The following is an 18,643-nucleotide window of genomic DNA, read 5'->3' as shown; positions in this document are numbered from 1 at the left end:
TCCTGTGCTAACTCCAGTGACTAGGCAATGACTGTGCACAGTCCTGGGGTATAAGATTCCTCTCTGGACCGGGAGAGGAGAAATTTGCTGAAAGCTCCCTGCTCCTTGAACAGGAAGAGTGGCCTCAGATTCACTTCTCTGTGTTCGAAATTACTTCTTTCCTCCACAGTTGTTTTGCTTGTTGGTGTCTGAGCCTGGCTTTTGGATCTGCCTTTTTGACACAGTCCCTTTTTCATTTACTGCTTAATCCTCTCTCTCTAGTTGTCCCTCTTCTTTTCAGATTTGTAATTCCCACCATTATGTGAACTAAGAACTTCCACATAAACAATCTGGATTTAGAAAAGGCATAGGAACCAGAGATCAAATTGCCAGCATCCACTAGATCATCGAAAAAGCAAGAGAATTCCAGAAAAAGCAACATATACTTCTGCTTCATTGAATCTGCTGAAGCCTTTGACTCTATTGGATCACAAAAAACTGTGGAAAATTCTTCAAGAGATGGGACTATCAAGCCACCTTACCTGCCTCCTGAGAAACCTCTATACAGGTCAAGAAGCATACATAGTTAGAACTGGACATGGAGCAGTGGACTTTTTCCAAATTGGGAAAGGAGTATGTCAAGGCTGTATATTGTCACCCTGATTATTTAATTTATATGCAGAGTACATCATGAGAAACTCTAGGTTGGATAAAGCACATGCTGGAATCAAGATTGCTAGGAGAAATATCAATAACCTCAGATATGCAGACGACACCACCCTTATGGCAGAAAGTGAAGAGGAACTAAAGAGCTTCTTGATGAAGGTGAAAGAGGAAAGTGAAAAAGCTGGCTTAAAACTCAACATTCAGAAAATGAAGATCATGGCATCCAGTCCCATCACTTCATGGGAAATAGATGGGGAAACAATGGAAACAGTGACAGACTTCATATTTTTGGGGGCTCCAAAATCACTGCAGACGGTGATTGCAGGCATGAAATTAAAAGACGCTTTCTCCTTGGAAGAAAAGCAAAGACCAATCTAGACAGTATATGAAAAAGCAGAGACATTACTTTGCCAGCAAAGTTCCATGTAGTCAAATCTATGCTTTTTCCAGTAGTCATGTATGGATGTCAGAGTTGGACCATAAAGAGGGCTGAGCACTGAAGAATTGATACTTTTGAACTGTGGTGTTGGAGAAGACCCTTGAGAGTCCCTTCAACAGCAAGGAGATCAAACCAGTCAATCCTAAAGGAAATCAACCTTGAATTTTCATTGGAAGGTATGATGCTGAAGTTCTAATACTTTGGCCACCTAATGCCAAGAGCTGACTCATTGGGAAAAACCCTGATGCTGGGAAAGATTGAAGGCAGGAGGAGAACGGGATTACAGAGGATAAGATTGTTAGATGGCATCACTGACTCAATCAACATGAATTTGAGCAAACTCTTGGAGATAATGAAGGACAGGAGAGCCTGGAGTGCTGCAGTCCATGGGATTGCAAAGTGTCGGACACGACTTAGAGACTGAACAACAACAAGTACACTATATTATATGATTATATTGATACATACCATGAGGCGTAATAGTAGTATATATTATTCCATATGTTATTAATATGTTCTGATGTGAACTAATACTTTAAATACAGTTAACAAGACAGTATTTAAACTGTTCAAATTTTACAAACCCCAGGAAAGCAGTTTTTTTGTTTTTGCTTCCTGCAGTTTAAGAATCTGTTTTTTCCCTCTTTTCTATAGAATTTTTTATTGCTTGATGAAATAACACAGCTCAACCCTCAGCTGCCATCAGATGGTGAAAGGATAGTGGACGTGAAAGATTTCACTGCTTCTTGGGATGAGGTAACAAATCCTCCATTCCAAGATCCTGACTGCTAACAGACAACTGTTAAAGATTTATTGGAGAATTTTTAGATTTTACCCATGGTGTAAAATGTGTCTTACTCATTTACTGAAAGTATGTTATAATAATTCTCAAAATTGGGATTAAGATTTGTATCTAATGGAGATTAAGTATAAAATCAACCTCAGATGTTTGACGTGTTGCTCTCTATCTCATTTTCAAGAGAGTTTTCAAAGTATTAGTACACTTTGAATTTAAAGTATATACATTTGTAGTGTTAGCATTTATAGAATTGGAGAGACAAAATGTTACAGTGTGATATGGGTTATCTAACAAATACACAACCAGTTGTTAAACAGGCTTTGGGAAATCAGCGTACATTTTTTGCCTTGATTATCAGACCACTGTATTATTCATAGAGTGAGGCCATGATCTGGATCTTGGCTGTGTAGTAGGGTGGGGTCTCCTGCTTCCTGAGCTTCTGGATGGTTCTGGATACTTTGGTGGCAGCCAGGGGCTGGGAGGAGATAGTAGGTGGGCACATGAGCACCAGTGATTCCCAGTTAAAGGATTATACTGTGTGGAAGCAGACAGGAAGAACTGTGATTTCCAACACTTGGTTTATTTGTTAGGTTCAGGCAAACAGAAAAAACAAAACAAAACAAACAAACAAACAAAAAAAACAGGGTCTGGTCTCAAGAAATTGTCAGTATCACACACACAGTGCAGCCCCTTTACCAACTGAAATGTTCCCCCAGCCCCTGGTTCCTTGATCTTCTGTGCACATCCTCCTGTATCAGTGTGGATTAGTCAGGAAAACAGAACCCTACCACGAGAGAGGGAGTTCCATGCAGGGAATTAGTTACGTAGATGATAAAAGAGGGAGGAAAAAGCAGAAAGGGAAAAAGAGTGATTCGTGAGACAACCCAGGGGTTATCAAAGGCAGGAAGCTGCTCCCATACCCAGGGCTGGAGGGACTCTTGGAGGAGGCACCTACACCAGAGGGTCCACTCTCTGGAGCTGAGCATAGGAGCCTGGCTGCTGTCAGAGTGGGGACCACAGAGCACATGTCCTGACTGTAGACTCACCCTGTATTTTGTGCCTGTGACTCTGTGGTGCCACCTGCAACATGTTCACCTGCTTCTGACTCAGCACCTGCTGTTCCCACCAACAACTAGTGGTTTGTTCCCATATACATGAAACCATGTCCCTGCGCATTCCGGACATGGAAACTCCCACAAGGTGTCTGATCTAACCTGAGAGCTTCTCCTACCTTAATACAGTGGATTTACCTCCTGCTTGGTGTTTCTCGTCATAATGCTCTTGAAACATTTGTAGAAAGCACTTGATACAATTCCATTATAAAGGCCACTCTATGTGATTGCTAACACTTACTTTGTATGACCCATTAGCAGATTTTTTTTGTTCCAAGTAAACATGTAGATTTATTTTAAATCAATTCAGTATATGATACAGATTGGCCCTGCAGTTTTTAATGAACTGAAATAAAAATATCTGTATACAGCAGTATCTGCTTGTACAACAAATATATGTAAGGTAAAATAAGGAATTTCAGTTGTACTAAAGTCTGTGTGAATAAATCAGATGAAAAATCTGAATCTACTTTTTCTATAGTAAAAAAAAAAACAAATTATTAAAAACTCAAGATACTAAACTGCTAAAGGAAGAGGGGAAAAAGCTGTGAGTTCTGCTGTAAGTCTTTTCTGGAAAAATCTAATTCCATATTATGATTCTGTTAGAGCAGAATTCAAAATTATAGAGATGAGAGGCTTCATAAGCTACATTTTCACAGAAATAGCTACAGTGTTAACATTGTGCGGCAAGGTTTCCTTGGAGAAGGAAATGGCAGCCACCTCAGTATTCATGCCTGGAGAATCCCATGGACAGAGCCTGGTGGGCTACAGCCTATAGGGTTGCAGAGTCGGACACGCCTGAAGTGACTTAGCTAAGCAACGCAAAGGTATTCCTATCTAGGTAAATGATAATTATGCTATTGTAGCTAATTTTTACCACTTTGGGAGAATGGGAATTCTAAATATTTTCAACTGAATGTTATTTCTTATGCTGCTGCTGCTGCTAAGTCGCCTCAGTCATGTACGACTCTTAGTGACCCCATGGACTGTAGCCCCCCAGGCTCCTCCATCCATGGGATTTTCCAGGCAAGAATACTGGAGTGGGGTGCCATTGCCTTCTCCAGTTATCTCTTATAGCACTCACCAAATACTAACAGCCATGGCACCATAATAACATTTTTTTGTGAGGTACCTAGACTGTTACTACTGAGGGAGACACAAAAATGTGAGGTAAGCGTACCTTTTCCCAGAAACTTTTAATGCCAGAGATATTAAACAATTAAGGCACTTGAAAACATTAGGAATATGTATAAACTTGCAAGTAAAAGAAACCATAGCTGTACCAGCAGGCAGTGAAGAAATAATAAATCTTCATTTTGTGAATCTTTAATTATCTAAAAGTAAGGAATTTTGGCTTAAGAAATGGTCAGAAGCAGCTTGTCATTTCTTATTATAAAATATTGAAAACCAAGTGCTGAATTCAGCCACTGTAGGCTAAAGAAACCAAAACAAAAAAGCCTTAATTACCTGGAGACTTAGTGAGCAAAAGCTCAGTAAAGCCCCTGAACTAATCCAGTGTGTCAAAGGCAGGGAAGAAGGATTTCTCTAAAGCTGAAAAAACTAGTGCTTCATAAGGAAACTAAATAAATGAAAGTATGCATGCTTATACCACAGGGATTTAAACGGAGAAAGGATAGAGAGGAAAGAAAATGTATGATCTGTTTACCCAGGGCAATCATCATTAAAAATCTACAATAATCTGATCAACTAAAAATTTTTTCTGAAATTGCACTGCTCCCATTTACTGTGTTAAAACTTAAAATGATTGTCTCATTAAAGAGTTAGTAAATGATTCTAAAATAACTTTTTTCTTATCTCATGGAAGTTGCTTTTTAAGATAGCTTGGTGGAAATCTTTTTAAGGTAGAACAGTGTTAGGATACTTTTTTGAAATACAAAGTAAAATATAATTAAATCAACTTTATACTTTTTAACAGTCATAAGAAAAATTCAGCATGGTTCTATAGATGAAGGTTTTTGACTTTGTATAAATCCTATAAGTTACTCAGACTTGAAATAAAGTAGGTAAGTTTTCAGTTAAATACTAACAGTATGGTATTTTAAAGCAGATTTTTTTATGGCCCACATCACAGTTACATCCTCAGACCAACTTTTCCCTTCTTTAATGTGAGATAGCAAATCACCAACATTTTATGTTAAGCCTAGTCTTTAAGGCATTGTTTTTAATTTCTAAATGATTCAAGGTGCTTTACAAGTATGAAAAATAATCTGTTATACTTTGCTATTTTTGTATCCTTTCCATTCATTTCTTTAAATCTGGAACATGGCATCTTTTTCTCCATGTAGAAAAAATAACTGTTATAATTATAGTACAAAATTTTACTCTAAGGATACTAAATTTTAAAATTTATTCCACTTTTGAAATGATAGCCTGCTGAGCTATCATTTACCTGGGGACTGCTGAGCAACTTTCACTGCAACTGCAAAAGGATCATGAGGTTGTCTGCACTGGACAGTGTTTTCCATCACTTACAGAGTTACATTTGGCATGTTAAGGAGAGAGAATCTAATCCCACAGCAGCAGCCATTTGAGGTAATAGAAAATAGCCCAGAAGGATTCATGCAGAATATTTTAAATATTCCCTTTGAGCAAAATGATTTAACTGATTTTTTTTCAAAGGTGATGCTTCTATATGCATCTTTTTAAAAACTTAAAGATTCTGGAATAGCATCTTCCATATGGGACATATTGAAAAATAATGTTTTGGTTTCAGTGAATTACACTTCAGTCCTTGTTAATTTTACAGGTCTATTTTCAGAGGATGGGGTTAGTGTTAGTCACTCAGTCATGTCCAACTCTGTGCAACCCCATGCACTGTAGCCCACCAGGCTCCTCTGTCCATGGAATTCTCCAGACAAGAATACTGGAATGGGTATCCATTCCCTTCTCTAGAGGATCATCCCCACCCAGGGATCAAACCTGGGTCTTGCACATTGCAGGCAGATTCTTTACTATCTGAGCCACCAGGGAAGCCCACAGAGTGTGGTAGTTTTGTGTTTTAGATTTGCAGAATTTACAGAGAAAAAAAAATTATAGCCTGCACACCCAAGACAAGGAGAATTCCTCCAAAGAACCTGGCTGCCTCAGAGGCAGACTTTGGCACAGGTTGTGAGGTCAGAGTTAGAGGGGTAGCTTTTACCTTTTGTTAAGTCCAAAAAGCAGTAGTATTAGCAACTTTAGCATCAAAACAGGAAACATAGCTTTTATGGTTTCCCAGATTTCTGGTGCTGCAGAGGTGCCCCTGAGGAGTGGCGGCACTGGGGCTCTCCTGGTGGTGCTCAGTAAAGCTGGGTTGTGGTCACGTCAGGGCCAGGCTGGTGCCCTGAGCTGGTCATCACACAGAGCATGGCCAGGCAGCCCGCGGCCCAGAGCAGCAGGTGGGGGAAAACAACGCGTCTTCCGTGCAGGTGTTCAAGTGGACCTGGGGCGCCCAATGCTGCATCTGTCCCTCTCTCCCCTGTGTCCCCCCTACCCCCAGTGTGTGCAGGTGTCCATTGAATTGCTTTTGTGCCAGCTATGCAGCATTTTAGAATGAACTATCTTGTTCTTTCGAGAGCTTAAAAACATGGTCACAGACTTCTGTGCAAATTGCATTATAGTACAGAACACCCTTTTCTGTTCTCCAGGCCTTGCTTGTAGAAGGACTGTGCCGCTTGCTGGGGTCATTAGTAATTAAGGCTGTCTGGGTTAGGTCATGGGTGAGAAAGCCTTGGAGGGAGAGGCAAAATGAGGACTTCAGCCTGGGAGGCAGCATCTCAGATAGCTCTGAGAGACTGCTCCAAAGTGGCAGTGGGGGAAGGTCAATATATAAGGTTTTGGTGAAGGGGGAGTTCAATACCATGAAGCACTCATTTTACAAAAGGGTTTTTCCTTAGTCATGAGGCTCTGATGTCACCATGCAGGGATTTAGTGCTTCTCTAGATATGAGGAGATGCAAGGATTGAGATCATAAAATCTGTTCCTAAAAACATCCAATTATCTAAAGGCCTGTCCCACCAGATTCCCTGCAGTAGAGTGCTTCACTCCACCATGAACTGCCTCAGGGGTTGTTGAAGGTCAGCAGCTATAGCAGCATGGGGTTCAATCTCTGTAGAGGCAGATGGCAAATGCCTTTGTTGTTCACTCATTGGCCATGCCCTTGGTAAGTGCCGCTTTGTAGTTAACACTACTGACTCCAGTATTCTTGGGCTTCCCTTGTGGATCAGCTGGTATAGAATCCGTCTGTAATGTGGGAGACCTGGGTTCGATTCCTGGGTTGGGATGATCCCCTGGAGAAGGGAAAGGCTACCCACTCCAGTATTCTGGCCTGGAGAATTCCATGGACTGTATATTCCATGGGGTTGCAAAGAGTTGGACAGGACTGAACGACTTTCACTTTCAGTTTATTTGATAAAGGACCAGGCATGCTAGGTACTTATGCTGTCATCTTGTGGAGATTAATGAGACAGTTATAAACCAAGGGTCCTGATGAAAACTTACAAATGATTAAAAACTTCCCATACTGAATTTTCTATTGAGTACATTATTTAATAAACTAGTGTGCATCATTCAGTTTGCATTTCAGGCAGTTGTCTTGTTTTCTCCTACTTAAATTCTGTTGGTGTCTAGAGCTCTGTCTGTATGTAAATCTGATAAAAGAAGGAGGCTTCCTAAAGGCAACTAAAACTACTTCAAACCCCCTAAGAGACAGGATTGGATGAAAAGGCCTTCAGGACACAGTATCTTAAAATAGGAAGGAGAAAAATATGAGTTAGTATCAATGACTATTATGTTATTTTCTCTACTTTCTAAAGTAATGTGGGTACATTTCTATAAATTTTAATTTTCAGGCATCAGAGACTCCAACCCTACAAGGCCTTTCTTTTACTGTCAGAGCTGGTGAACTGTTAGCTGTGGTTGGACCTGTGGGAGCAGGAAAGGTAAGTTGGGATGCCTTTTGTCAGCCTGATGCAGCACCACAGCCCCTGTTAAATCCTCAGAGTGGAGCCCAGAGCTGAGTGTACCTAGAACAGCGTTTCTCTAGGTATGTTCCATGGAACATTCGTTTTGCAAGATTTAGTGGCAAATAAACCTGGATAAATGCACACTGTGTTTTCCTTCTTGGTGCTTCACGGTGCATATTTAGGAACTGCTTGTAGGGAGTTTGGACGTCTCAGAGAAGGAGATTATTTATGTGGCAGCTGTTCAGGATGGACAGACAGTGGGGACTTCTTTTTGTCACAGAGACCCCTCCAGGAAGTCTGGAGGTGGTGAAGGCTCTTCCAGGAAGCTCTGAGCATTTCCTCACATGATGACTCAATCCTGTTAGTGCACGTGTAGTGAATGTGCAGCCACATGCTGGAGATAAAGGTACAGATGTGAGCAAGACCCCTACGCCTCTGCCCTCCAGAGGCAACCAGGTTCTGGGGCGAGACAGATATGCAGGCAGACTATTTCAGCCCAGTGTGGTGAGTGCTCTGATGGCGTGGACATAGGCATGTCATTTCTCTGTGTTACAAGAGATTTGAAGGACATGTATGTGTGCACTTAGTGTCCTGTGTTTTGTACAACAAAATACAGAAACCTAAATGTGGGGTGTGCACACGAGAGGATGATGATTTCCTCCATGAAGGACTTTTTAAAAAATTTATTTCTAATTGGATGATAATTGCTTTACAATATTGAAAGGTTGTTGTTGAACGAAAAGACGCTGGGATTCTTGGCCTCCAGAGGAGAACAATTCAATCCGGGGCCGGAGATGAGGCTTGATCGCTCAGAGCTTTTGTATAATAAAGTTTTATTAAAGTATAAAGGAGATAGAGAAAGCTTCTGACATAGGCATGAGAAGGGGACAGAAAGGGTACCCCCCTGCCAGTCTTCAGCTGGATGTTATATAGTCACTAGCAGTCTGTTAATGAAAGAAAGGAATGTCTTAAAACTCAGAATGGCACCAGGCCCCTCACCCATAAGATGCATTTTGGGATAATCTTGGCACCAAATGGTTCATCCTGGGCCATAAAATAATTAACTTGAATCTTGTAGAAGGGCAGATTACCATACAAATAGTTTCATGTACATATATTAGGGCAACAATATCTGAGGATAACATATTGGTTTGTCAAGTAGGTTCTGAGCCATGAAGCGGAACCGACTTGAAGACAGAGTTTGGGGTAAATGCGTAGCATATTAGCATAGTGTAAGAAAACATTTCCATAAGAAAAATGCATTGCTTATCTCAAGGTTTGAGAATGGTTAACTTCAGGTGAAACCAGGTGTCATTATGGCAACACAGTATTTTAAGAGAAACCTCCTTTTAAATTTGTATAGAGAAGGATAAAAAATATCGCTAGTTTGTTTCCTCCTGCTACTTAAGAGAGATAAAAATGTCTGACACTTGCAGTCTATTTCCTCCCTTTGGAGACCCCTGGCCTTACTGCCTGTTACCCTCTCAATATTGTATTGGTTTCTGCCATACATCAACATGAATCAGCCATAGGTATACATATGTTTTCTCTCTCTTGAACCTCTTTCCCATCTTTCATCCCATCCTACCCCACTAGGTTGTCACAGAGCTCAGGATTTGAGTTCCCTGGGCATGATGGACTTCTGTTCTTCAAATACAACAACCTCAGAGTTCTTTTAAATAATAATCTTTGGATATACTCTTCACACATAGCTTTAAAAAAGTTTTTTAAAATATATTTATTTATTTACTTGGTTGCATTGACGCCATAGAGTGCATGGCATCTCTTAACTGTGGCATGTGGGCTGAGTTGCCCTGGGGCATGTAGGATCTTAGTTCCCCGACCAGGGGACCAGGGATCTAACCAGATCCTCTGGCACTGGAAGGTAGATTCTTCTTTTTTTTTTAGTGTTTATTATCTGGATATAATTATTGTTTTTTAGCATTTTCTTTTGTACTGGGGTGTAGCCAGTTAACCGTGTTGTGATAGTTTCAGGTGAACAGTGAAGGGTATATGCCAGCCATTCTCCCCCAAACTCCCTTTCACTCCAGGCTGCCATGTAACAATGAATGGAGTTCCATGTGCTGTGCAGTAGGCCTTTGCTGGTGATCCATTTTAAATACATCAGTGTGTACCTACCTGTCCATCCTGAACTCCCAAACTGTCCCTTCTGCCCATCCTGGAAGGTGGATTCTTAACCACTGACCCAACAGAGAAGTCCCCACATAGCTTTTTAAGAACAAGTATTTGTCAAGTAAAAGATACCCAGATGCAGGAACAACTGCATTAAACATCAGATACACAAAATACACATCCTGCTGGTCTGCTCTGCTAGTGAAGGATGTTAGACATTCTTAGTCTTTGCTGAGTAGAGCATTTAATCGGGAGCAGACTGAGTAGATTGTTATCATGTTAATATTCCTTATCAATCTTTAGTTTATATTGACCAATAGTGCTCTTTTCCATTTTTTCTTGCATCTTCCAGAGCTGTACTTTATCCTGTTCTGATATCCTTGGTCAAGCACCAGGGTTGGGTTCGCTGTGCTGTGGGGCATGTTCCGTCCTAAGTGCTGCCTGTTCACCTGTGTGTGTTGCCATCTGTTGCAGTCGTCACTGTTAAGCGCTTTGCTGGGGGAGCTGCCCCCGAGCCAGGGGAAGGTCAGCGTGCACGGGACGATCGCGTATGTTTCTCAGCAGCCCTGGGTGTTTTCAGGAACTGTGAGGAGTAACATTTTATTTGGGAAGAAATATGAAAAGGAGCGATATGAAAAAGTAATAAAGGCTTGTGCTTTGGAAAAGGTGAGTAATGGCTTTTGAGTTGCATGTACTGGTATTTCAAATAATAATAATATTGGTTTAGATCAAAGGTTTGTTGAAAGTTCTTTTTATATTTTTTAATTCGAAAGGTCTTTTATTTGTTGCTTTAAGCTGGACTTCTGGGTAAGTATGCAGTCATATACATTGCTGTTTTAATTCTGATGTGATAATGATGGTCACAGAATGCTTTTGTTTCATTTGGTAAAGTTTCATTTACTTTTAGATTACTTTTTCAATGGACAATTAACAAAAATTTGTAAGAATAGAGAGCACCATGTAATGAACCCTCATGTTCCCACCCCCAGGGTCAGCAGGGGTCAGCTGGTGGCCAGTCTTGCTGAGTCTTTATTCCTGCCCTGTGCCCCCCTCCACCCAACACCCCACCCCATCCCCTGGGACTCTAAAGCAGATCCTAGACCACAGATTAGTTCATCTGTAAACATTTCATTATTGTTGTTCAGTCACTAAGTCCTGTCCAACTCTTTTCATCTCCACGGACTGCAGCATGCCAGGCTTCCCTGTCCTTCACTATCACTTGGAGTTTACTCAAACCCATGTCCATTGAGTCGGTGATGCCATCCAATCATCTCATCCTCTGTCGTCCCCTTCTCCTCTTGCCCTCAGTCTTTCTCAGTGTCAGGGTCTTTTCTAATGGGTTGGCACTTTGTATCAGGTGGCCAAATTATTGGAATTTCAGCTTTAGCCACCATCCTTCCAATGAATATTTAGGATTGATTTCCTTTAGGATTGACTGGTTTGATCTCCTTGCAGTCCAAGGGACTCTCAGGAGTCTTCTCTAGCACCACAATTTAAAAATACCATTTATTTGACACTCAGCCTTGGTCACTCTCATATCGGTACATGACTACTGGAAAAATCATAGATTAGACTATAAGGACCTTTGTTAAAGTGATGTCTCTGCTTTTTAATATGCTGTCTAGGTTTATCATAGCTTTTCTTCCAAAGAACTAGGGGCTTTTAATTTCATGGCTGCAGTCACCGTCTGCAGTGATTTTTGAGCATAAGAAATTAAAATCTGTCACTGTTTTCACCTTTTTCCCATCTCTTTCCACCTTTTCCCCATCTATTTGCCATGAAGTGATGGGACCAGATGCCACATAAATCCACAATAAACATATTCTGTTACCATAGGCAATATAGTATATAACATTTGTCTGTATATTATCTTTAACCAGTTTATAAAACTTTTTAAAACAAGTTTTTATAAAAAGCTTTTAAGGCTTTTAAAAACTTTTAGGCATTACATAGTTAAAGGTATCATGTTGATAAATTCTAATTTGATATTTTCCCACATAAATTATTTGACCTTACAAACCCCTCTTGGATGCCTATAAGTTTGTAATTTCATGTTTCTAAGTTTGTAATGTGTAAAAAAACACATTCCTGCCAACTTGGACATCTTCTTTTCAGGTTGCCTTGACAATCATAGGATAATAAGTGTGTTGATTCTTCTGTGCCTAGGTATAGAGGCCTTCAAGACTTGAATTAGTTTAGTGTTACCTTCATTTCAAATATGCTCTTCAGTCACCACCTGGGCAGCCTGATATGAAAGAGCAGAAGACTCTGAACTGACATGACCTGGTTCGGATTCTAGCTCTTCTGTTTAACAGCTGACTGCCCTCAGAACAGTGATGTGACCTCACTTAGTCTCAGTTTCCTCATCTGTTAAATGGGCCCAGTGCTTCCTGTGAGCTTATTGTGAGGATTAGAAATAATCAGTGTCAGGGTCCAGCACAGTGCTTAGTGCACACATCTTACCCCCCAGGAACTGAGAGAAGCTGTGTGTATGTGTACAAATGATGGAGCAGAATAAGATGGGTCCTTCATGAGAGATGAGAGTTGTAAACAGAGCCTTAGGAGCCCAGCAGGAAGCGATGAGTCCAGGATGGTTTCATAGAAGAATGTGTTTGGGCTGAGCCTGGAAAGATGGGTGGGATATTGACAGGCTGTGAGAGGAGGGGCGATTCCAAGTGGAAGAAAAGCTGTGAAGGAAGGTGTGTTCTTCCCACTACTTGACTCCTCTGCCAGGGCCTCATGCCCAGCCCACATTAACCATTTCAGCACTAAATGGTGGTGTCTCTACTGTAAGTCTCCTCCATCTCTGAAGGGCCTTTGACATACTTCTGGATGGATGGCATCAAACCCGCATCACCATTTCCTAGTTTGCTTCTAGTGTGTGTGTCTGCTGTTCAGTGAGAATTGGTGAAATTTAACTTAAAGGAAAATAATGTGAGTAAAAACACCTTCCTGTCAGTGGGAGGAATTGTAATATATGCTCAAGTCAGGCTTTTCCCTTTAACCTAATCAGAAAATGGTGGCTGGGAAATTAGCCTGACTTGGATTTTACATCAAATCCTTGGAAACATTTTTCCCATTTGGGGCTGGTCCATAAATAATTGCCAGAGTCAACAACACACTCTCAGTCCTGCTACCAGATTTGGAGAGCCTGTTTCTTGTGCCCTAACTGTGCTGAGTGAATGAGTGGATCTCAGTGCCTTTTCTAGAACATGATGAAGATTTCTGTGCCATGACATGTTACTGTTTTGAGAAACAAAATGAAATAACGTAGAATTAAAGCACAAAAGCTAAGTAGAACAGTTTGCAAGGACTTCAACAGTGAAACAGAGGCCAACAACTCTGTGCACCCGTGTGTGTGTGTGTAGAACTGGGAACCTATCTTAAAATGGCTCATTGTTCATGAAAACCAAAGCAAGGGATAGTAATAACTTCTGAACTTGTCAAAGAAAGAAAGTGAAATAATGATAAATTTTCATGACAGTGCAATTGCTGCCTTTCATTTTATGTACCCCACTTCAGCTTTGAGTGAGCAGGGAACCTGTATTTGTCTGTGTGTCTTTGTGGCTATCAGTGTGGGTTATGATGGACACACTTTCTTTCTTCTCCTTATGGTCATTTCTTTGCATGTTATGATCCACGGGGTCCCATTGTTGGTTTGATGAGAAAATAGGCATCCACCACCAGTAGCAAGTTACAATCAATTCCTGTCCTTTTTCCATTTATGGAGGGTGTTCATACGTAGAGTCTCACATTATCCTTGAGTTTGCTGCTGCTGCTGCTAAGTCACTTCAGTCGTGTCCAACTCTGTGCGACCCCAGAGACGGCAGTCCACCAGGCTCCCCCATCCCTGGGATTCTCCAGGCAAAAATACTGGAGTGGGTTGCCATTTCCTTCTCCAATGCATGAAAGTGAAAAGTGAAAGTGAAGTCGCTTAGTCGTGTCTGACTCTTAGCGACCCCATGGACTGCAGCCCACCAATCTCCTCCATCCATGGGATTTTCCAAGAGTACTGGAGTGGGGTGCCATTGCCTTCTCTGATCCTTGAGTTTAGTGACTCTTATTTCTGCAGCACATTCTGTAGAAGAGGAACGCAAGACTTAGGGAGATTAAAGGACTTGTTTATCATGGAGACACCAGTGTGCCACCTGCTTTCTCCCCAGATTTGCTCAAGTAGAGACAGACAGTGAGGGCGTCATCTGCAGAAAGTAGTGCTGTGTATCTTAGATTGATGCCTGAGGGGTTTAGTAGATAATTCAAAGATTTCTAATATAATAATTGTGTAACTTTAACCTGATTGCTATCTTGTCATTTGGGGATATTCTTGTCTTTTTTTTTTTTTTTAATTTCCTCAGATACTCAAGGGAAAAGAGAATGATTTGTCTATTTACTTTTTAAACAATATTCAAATATAACTTATGGTAGATTCCCAGATCCTGAAGTCAAAACATCATATCCTTTTTAACTTTGAATTTTTACTGGTTCTACAGACAAGCAACTACTTAGTTCAGCTGATCTGCTGGTGCCTGTTGAGCACATTGTCTCTTTCCTTTTGGTTTTCCTGCCCAGCCTGCTCTTTCTGTTCCTATTTCTTGTACAGACCTTGTCTGTCACTGTGTCACTTGCCTTATGTATCACTGTGAAGACATTGGTCAGGTGTTATGCCTTCTCTGAAAGTGGGAATCAGAGACCAAGATCAGCAAAACTGATAACTTGAAATAAAACAAATCCTGAGCCTTCACCTCCTGGGCCACCAGCCCTCGCACCTGTGTCTCTTGCACAGACCTTCACACCTGCATGTCCAGCTGCACAGTGATATCACTGAGAGGTCATCTCAGCTTGTCCACAAGAGAAGTCTCCTAAACCTGCCTCCACCATCTCCAACATCGAGACCCTGTCCTTCCCCTTCCTCAGCCCAACACCACAGTCTCCTCTTCTCTTACAGCCCACACCCATCCCGTCAGCAGGTCTTACAGACTCCACCCTCCAAGTGCGTCTGGAGTGTAACCCCATCTCTCCATTTTTCACTGCTCCCTAGATTATTCTAGTAGCCTCCTCACTTGTATCTGCCCTCACCCTTCCCCTACCTTACTTCCTATTTTCCACAAAGCATAGAAGTGATTCTTTAAAAAACCTCAGACGATGTCAGTTCTCCCTTCTTCCCCTCCCCCTGTTACTGGGAGTGACCCCAGGCTCCTCCTGCTCCATCTCTGCCCTCACTCCCCTCATTCCTACTTTGCTCCCACTTTCATGACCTCCTTGCTTGTCCTGAACCCCTTGGGCATCTCCCCGTGGCCCCTGTACTCGCCCCTCCCTCTGTGAGGAGCAGCCTCTCCAGGTCTGCCTGAGCTGCCCCTGCCTGCCAGATCTGCTCACACACCCTCTGAGCAGAGCCCTCCCCGTCCAGTGTGGACTCACTTCCCCGCTTTAGTCTCCATCCCCCTGAGCAGCTTCCTTTTCCTTCTTGTCCTCAGTACTTTCACTGAGGTTAATTTTCCATATTGTCCATCTCCACCATGGAGAGAAGCTCTAGGGGCTTTGTTTCCTCATGGCTGAATTCATTGTGCCCAGAAGAATGCCTGGAGTATTATCAGTCCTCAGTAAATATTTGTTAAAATGGTCAAATGCATAAATGCTTTGAAAAAATGCAGAATAAAAACCAGCGAAAAGCCCTGAGAGGTTTTTTGTTTTTGTTTTTTAATTTTCCAGGTTATAGTTATAGTCACTGTGAAATAAGCCCATTTCTGTTGATTAAACAATTGTATGAAAAACAGATACTAAAAGGTTAAATGGCAGGAGGAGAACACATTTTAAATCTTTTTCTCTTTTCCATTTTTCATCTCCATACAGGATTTGCAAAATTTGAAGGAAGATCTAACTGTGATAGGAGATGGAGGAACCCCACTGAGTTCAGGACAGAAAGCCCTGGTCAGCCTCGGCAGGTAAATGGGGTTTCAGTTGCCATCCTGTCCCTCCTCCTCTGTGGCTCCTAGTGGATGTGAGCACACAGACCCCACTCACTGGGTGGGCCTGTGTGAAGCAGGGTCTTGCTCCTTTCTCTAGGCTCTTGGAAATGAACATGGAGTTGGTGGATGCCGCCATGATTCAGAGATGAGACGCAGGCAGTGTGAAGTATCCTCTCCTGACATATCTCTATGTTTTCTAGAGCCATGTATCAGGACGCAGACATTTACCTCCTGGACGATCCGCTCAGTGCAGTGGATGCAGGAGTCAGCAGACACTTGTTTGAACAGTAAGTTTGTTTCTATTTTCTATGATCTCTGCCTTCCAGGTACCTGTAGAGAGAGATCAGGGAAGAGAGCTCAGGAAAGTCTTTGTGCTTCAGGAAACTCAGCTTACTCAGCCTTGGTGTCCCTCCTCCCCCTCCCTTCCCTCCACAGAAGATCCATCCTAGAGAAATTTTGCCTCATGATGAGGTCAGGAGAGGAACATACAGAAGGTGCTTCCAGTGTGTGGAGGACAGTGGGGTCTGTGCTTTAGGGAGTGAGGGATAGATGGCAGATTTCCCCCTGCAACTTGCAGTTGATGGATCCACACCCCAGGGATAAGAAGGCTGATGTAACATTTTTAAATAAGAGAGTAGGACTTGGTAACCCAGTAATTGGCTGCCAGTTCTTTTCCTCCATCATGTGTTGAAGGCACATTATAAGAAGTTTATCTCTCTCGTTTCTAGAGGCTGGGAAAGTCTAAGATCAGGGTGCCAAATGATTTGGTGTCTGGTGAGGGTCCAATTCCTGTGTCCTCATGTCGTGGCAGGGATGAGGGAGCCGTGTGGGTCCCTTTTATAAGGACACCCACTAATCCCTTTAATGCAGGCTCCATCCTCATGACCTGATCACCTCCCAACAGCTATATTCCAGTACCTTGACGGTGGGGATTAGGTTTCAATGTGTGTATTTTGAGGACAAAAACATTCAGTCTATACAAGTTGTCATAGTTGGGGGTACATAAAGAATAGAAATTAATTTTCTCACAGTTCTCAGGGCTGAAAGTTAAGGGTGTGGGCAGGTTTGATTTCTGCTGAGACCGCTCTCCTTGCCTACTGGTGGCATCCACCCCACGATGTCCTCACATGGTCTTCCCTCTGTCCACGTGCACTCCTGTGTCTCTGTCCTTTTTTATTTTTTTGAAGTTTTAATTGAAATATAATTGATTTACAATATTGTCTTAATTTTTTGTATGGCAGAGTTACTCAGTTATATACATACATGTGTGTGTGTGCTCAGTTGCTTCAGTTGTATCCAACTCTTTGCCACCCTATAGACTACAGCCCGCCAGGCTCCTCTGTCCATAGGACTCTCCAGGCAAGAATACTGGAGTGGGTTGTCATGCTCTTCTCCAGGGTGTCTTCCCGACACAGGGATTGAACCTGCATCTCCTGCATTGCAGGCAGCTTCTTTACCCACTGAGCCACCTGGGAAGCCCATATACGTACATACATACATTCTTTTTAATATTCTTTTCCATTATGGTTTCTCTCACAATATTGAATATAGTTTGTTGTGTTATACTGTAGGACCTTGTTGTTTATTCATTCTATACATAATAATGTGTGTCTGCTAACCCTAAATTCTCAGTCCATCCCTCTCCCACACCCCATCCACCCATGCAACCCCAAGTCTGTTAACAATTTTTGTGAGTCTGTTTCTATTTCATAGATAGGTTCATTTTTTGCCATATTTTGGATTCCACATATAAGCGATACGTGATATTTGTCTTTCTCTTTCTGAGTTACTTTATTTAGTATGATATTCTCCAGGTCTATCCATGTTTTTGCAAATGGCATTATTTTTTTCTTTGTTTTTTTGGCTAAGTACTATTGCATTGTTTATATATACCACATCCATTTATTTGTGAATGCGTATTTAGGTTGTTTCCGTGTTTTGGCTATTGTGAATAGTGTTGCTATGAATATAGGGGTACCTGTGATTTATAATTTCATCCAGATATATGTCAAGGAGTGGAATTACTAGATTATAAGGTAATTCTATTTTCAGTTTTCTGAGGAACCTCCATACTGTTTTCCATAGTGCCTGCAGCAATTTATATCTCAGCAGTACAGGAGGGTTTTCTTTACTCCACACCCTCTCAGCCATTGTTATTTTAATGATGTCCGTTTCAACTGGTGTGAGCAGATACATCATTGTAGTTTTGATTTGCATTTCTCTAATAATTCACAATGGTGTGCTTCTTTTCATGTGTCTGTCGGCCATCTGTTCGTGCCCTTTGGAGAAATGTCTATTTAGTTCTTCTGCCCATTTTTTGATTGGATTATTTGTGTTATTGTTGTTGAGTTGTATGAGCTGTTTGTATATTTTGGAAATTAAGCCCTTGTTGGTCACATTATTTGTAGTATTTTCTTCCATTCTGTAGGTTTTCTCTTTATTTTATTTATGGTTTCCTTTGCTATGCAAAAGCTTGTAAGTTTCATTAGGTCCCATATGTTCATTTCTTATTTTTTTATTTTAAAATTATTTATTTATGACTGTCCTGGGTCTTTGTTGCTGTGGGTGTTTTTCTCTAGTTGGGA

At 41.5% G+C, this 18,643-nt stretch overlaps 1 protein-coding gene across 1 annotated transcript in view; it reads left to right on the top strand.

Moving 5' to 3' along the window:
* The window catches only part of LOC102396286 (ATP-binding cassette sub-family C member 4-like), a 157,310-nt gene that overhangs the window by 36,829 nt on the left and 101,838 nt on the right, over positions 1–18,643 (top strand). The window contains 5 exon segments of the mRNA XM_045162475.1: positions 1,739–1,840; positions 7,846–7,935; positions 10,567–10,758; positions 15,943–16,034; positions 16,259–16,345. Of these exon segments, the coding sequence (XP_045018410.1) occupies positions 1,739–1,840; positions 7,846–7,935; positions 10,567–10,758; positions 15,943–16,034; positions 16,259–16,345 (563 nt within the window).

Source organism: Bubalus bubalis, chromosome 13 (genome assembly GCF_019923935.1).
Source record: "Bubalus bubalis isolate 160015118507 breed Murrah chromosome 13, NDDB_SH_1, whole genome shotgun sequence".
NCBI lineage: Eukaryota > Metazoa > Chordata > Mammalia > Artiodactyla > Bovidae > Bubalus > Bubalus bubalis.
This window is presented reverse-complemented; position numbering and strand designations above follow the sequence as displayed.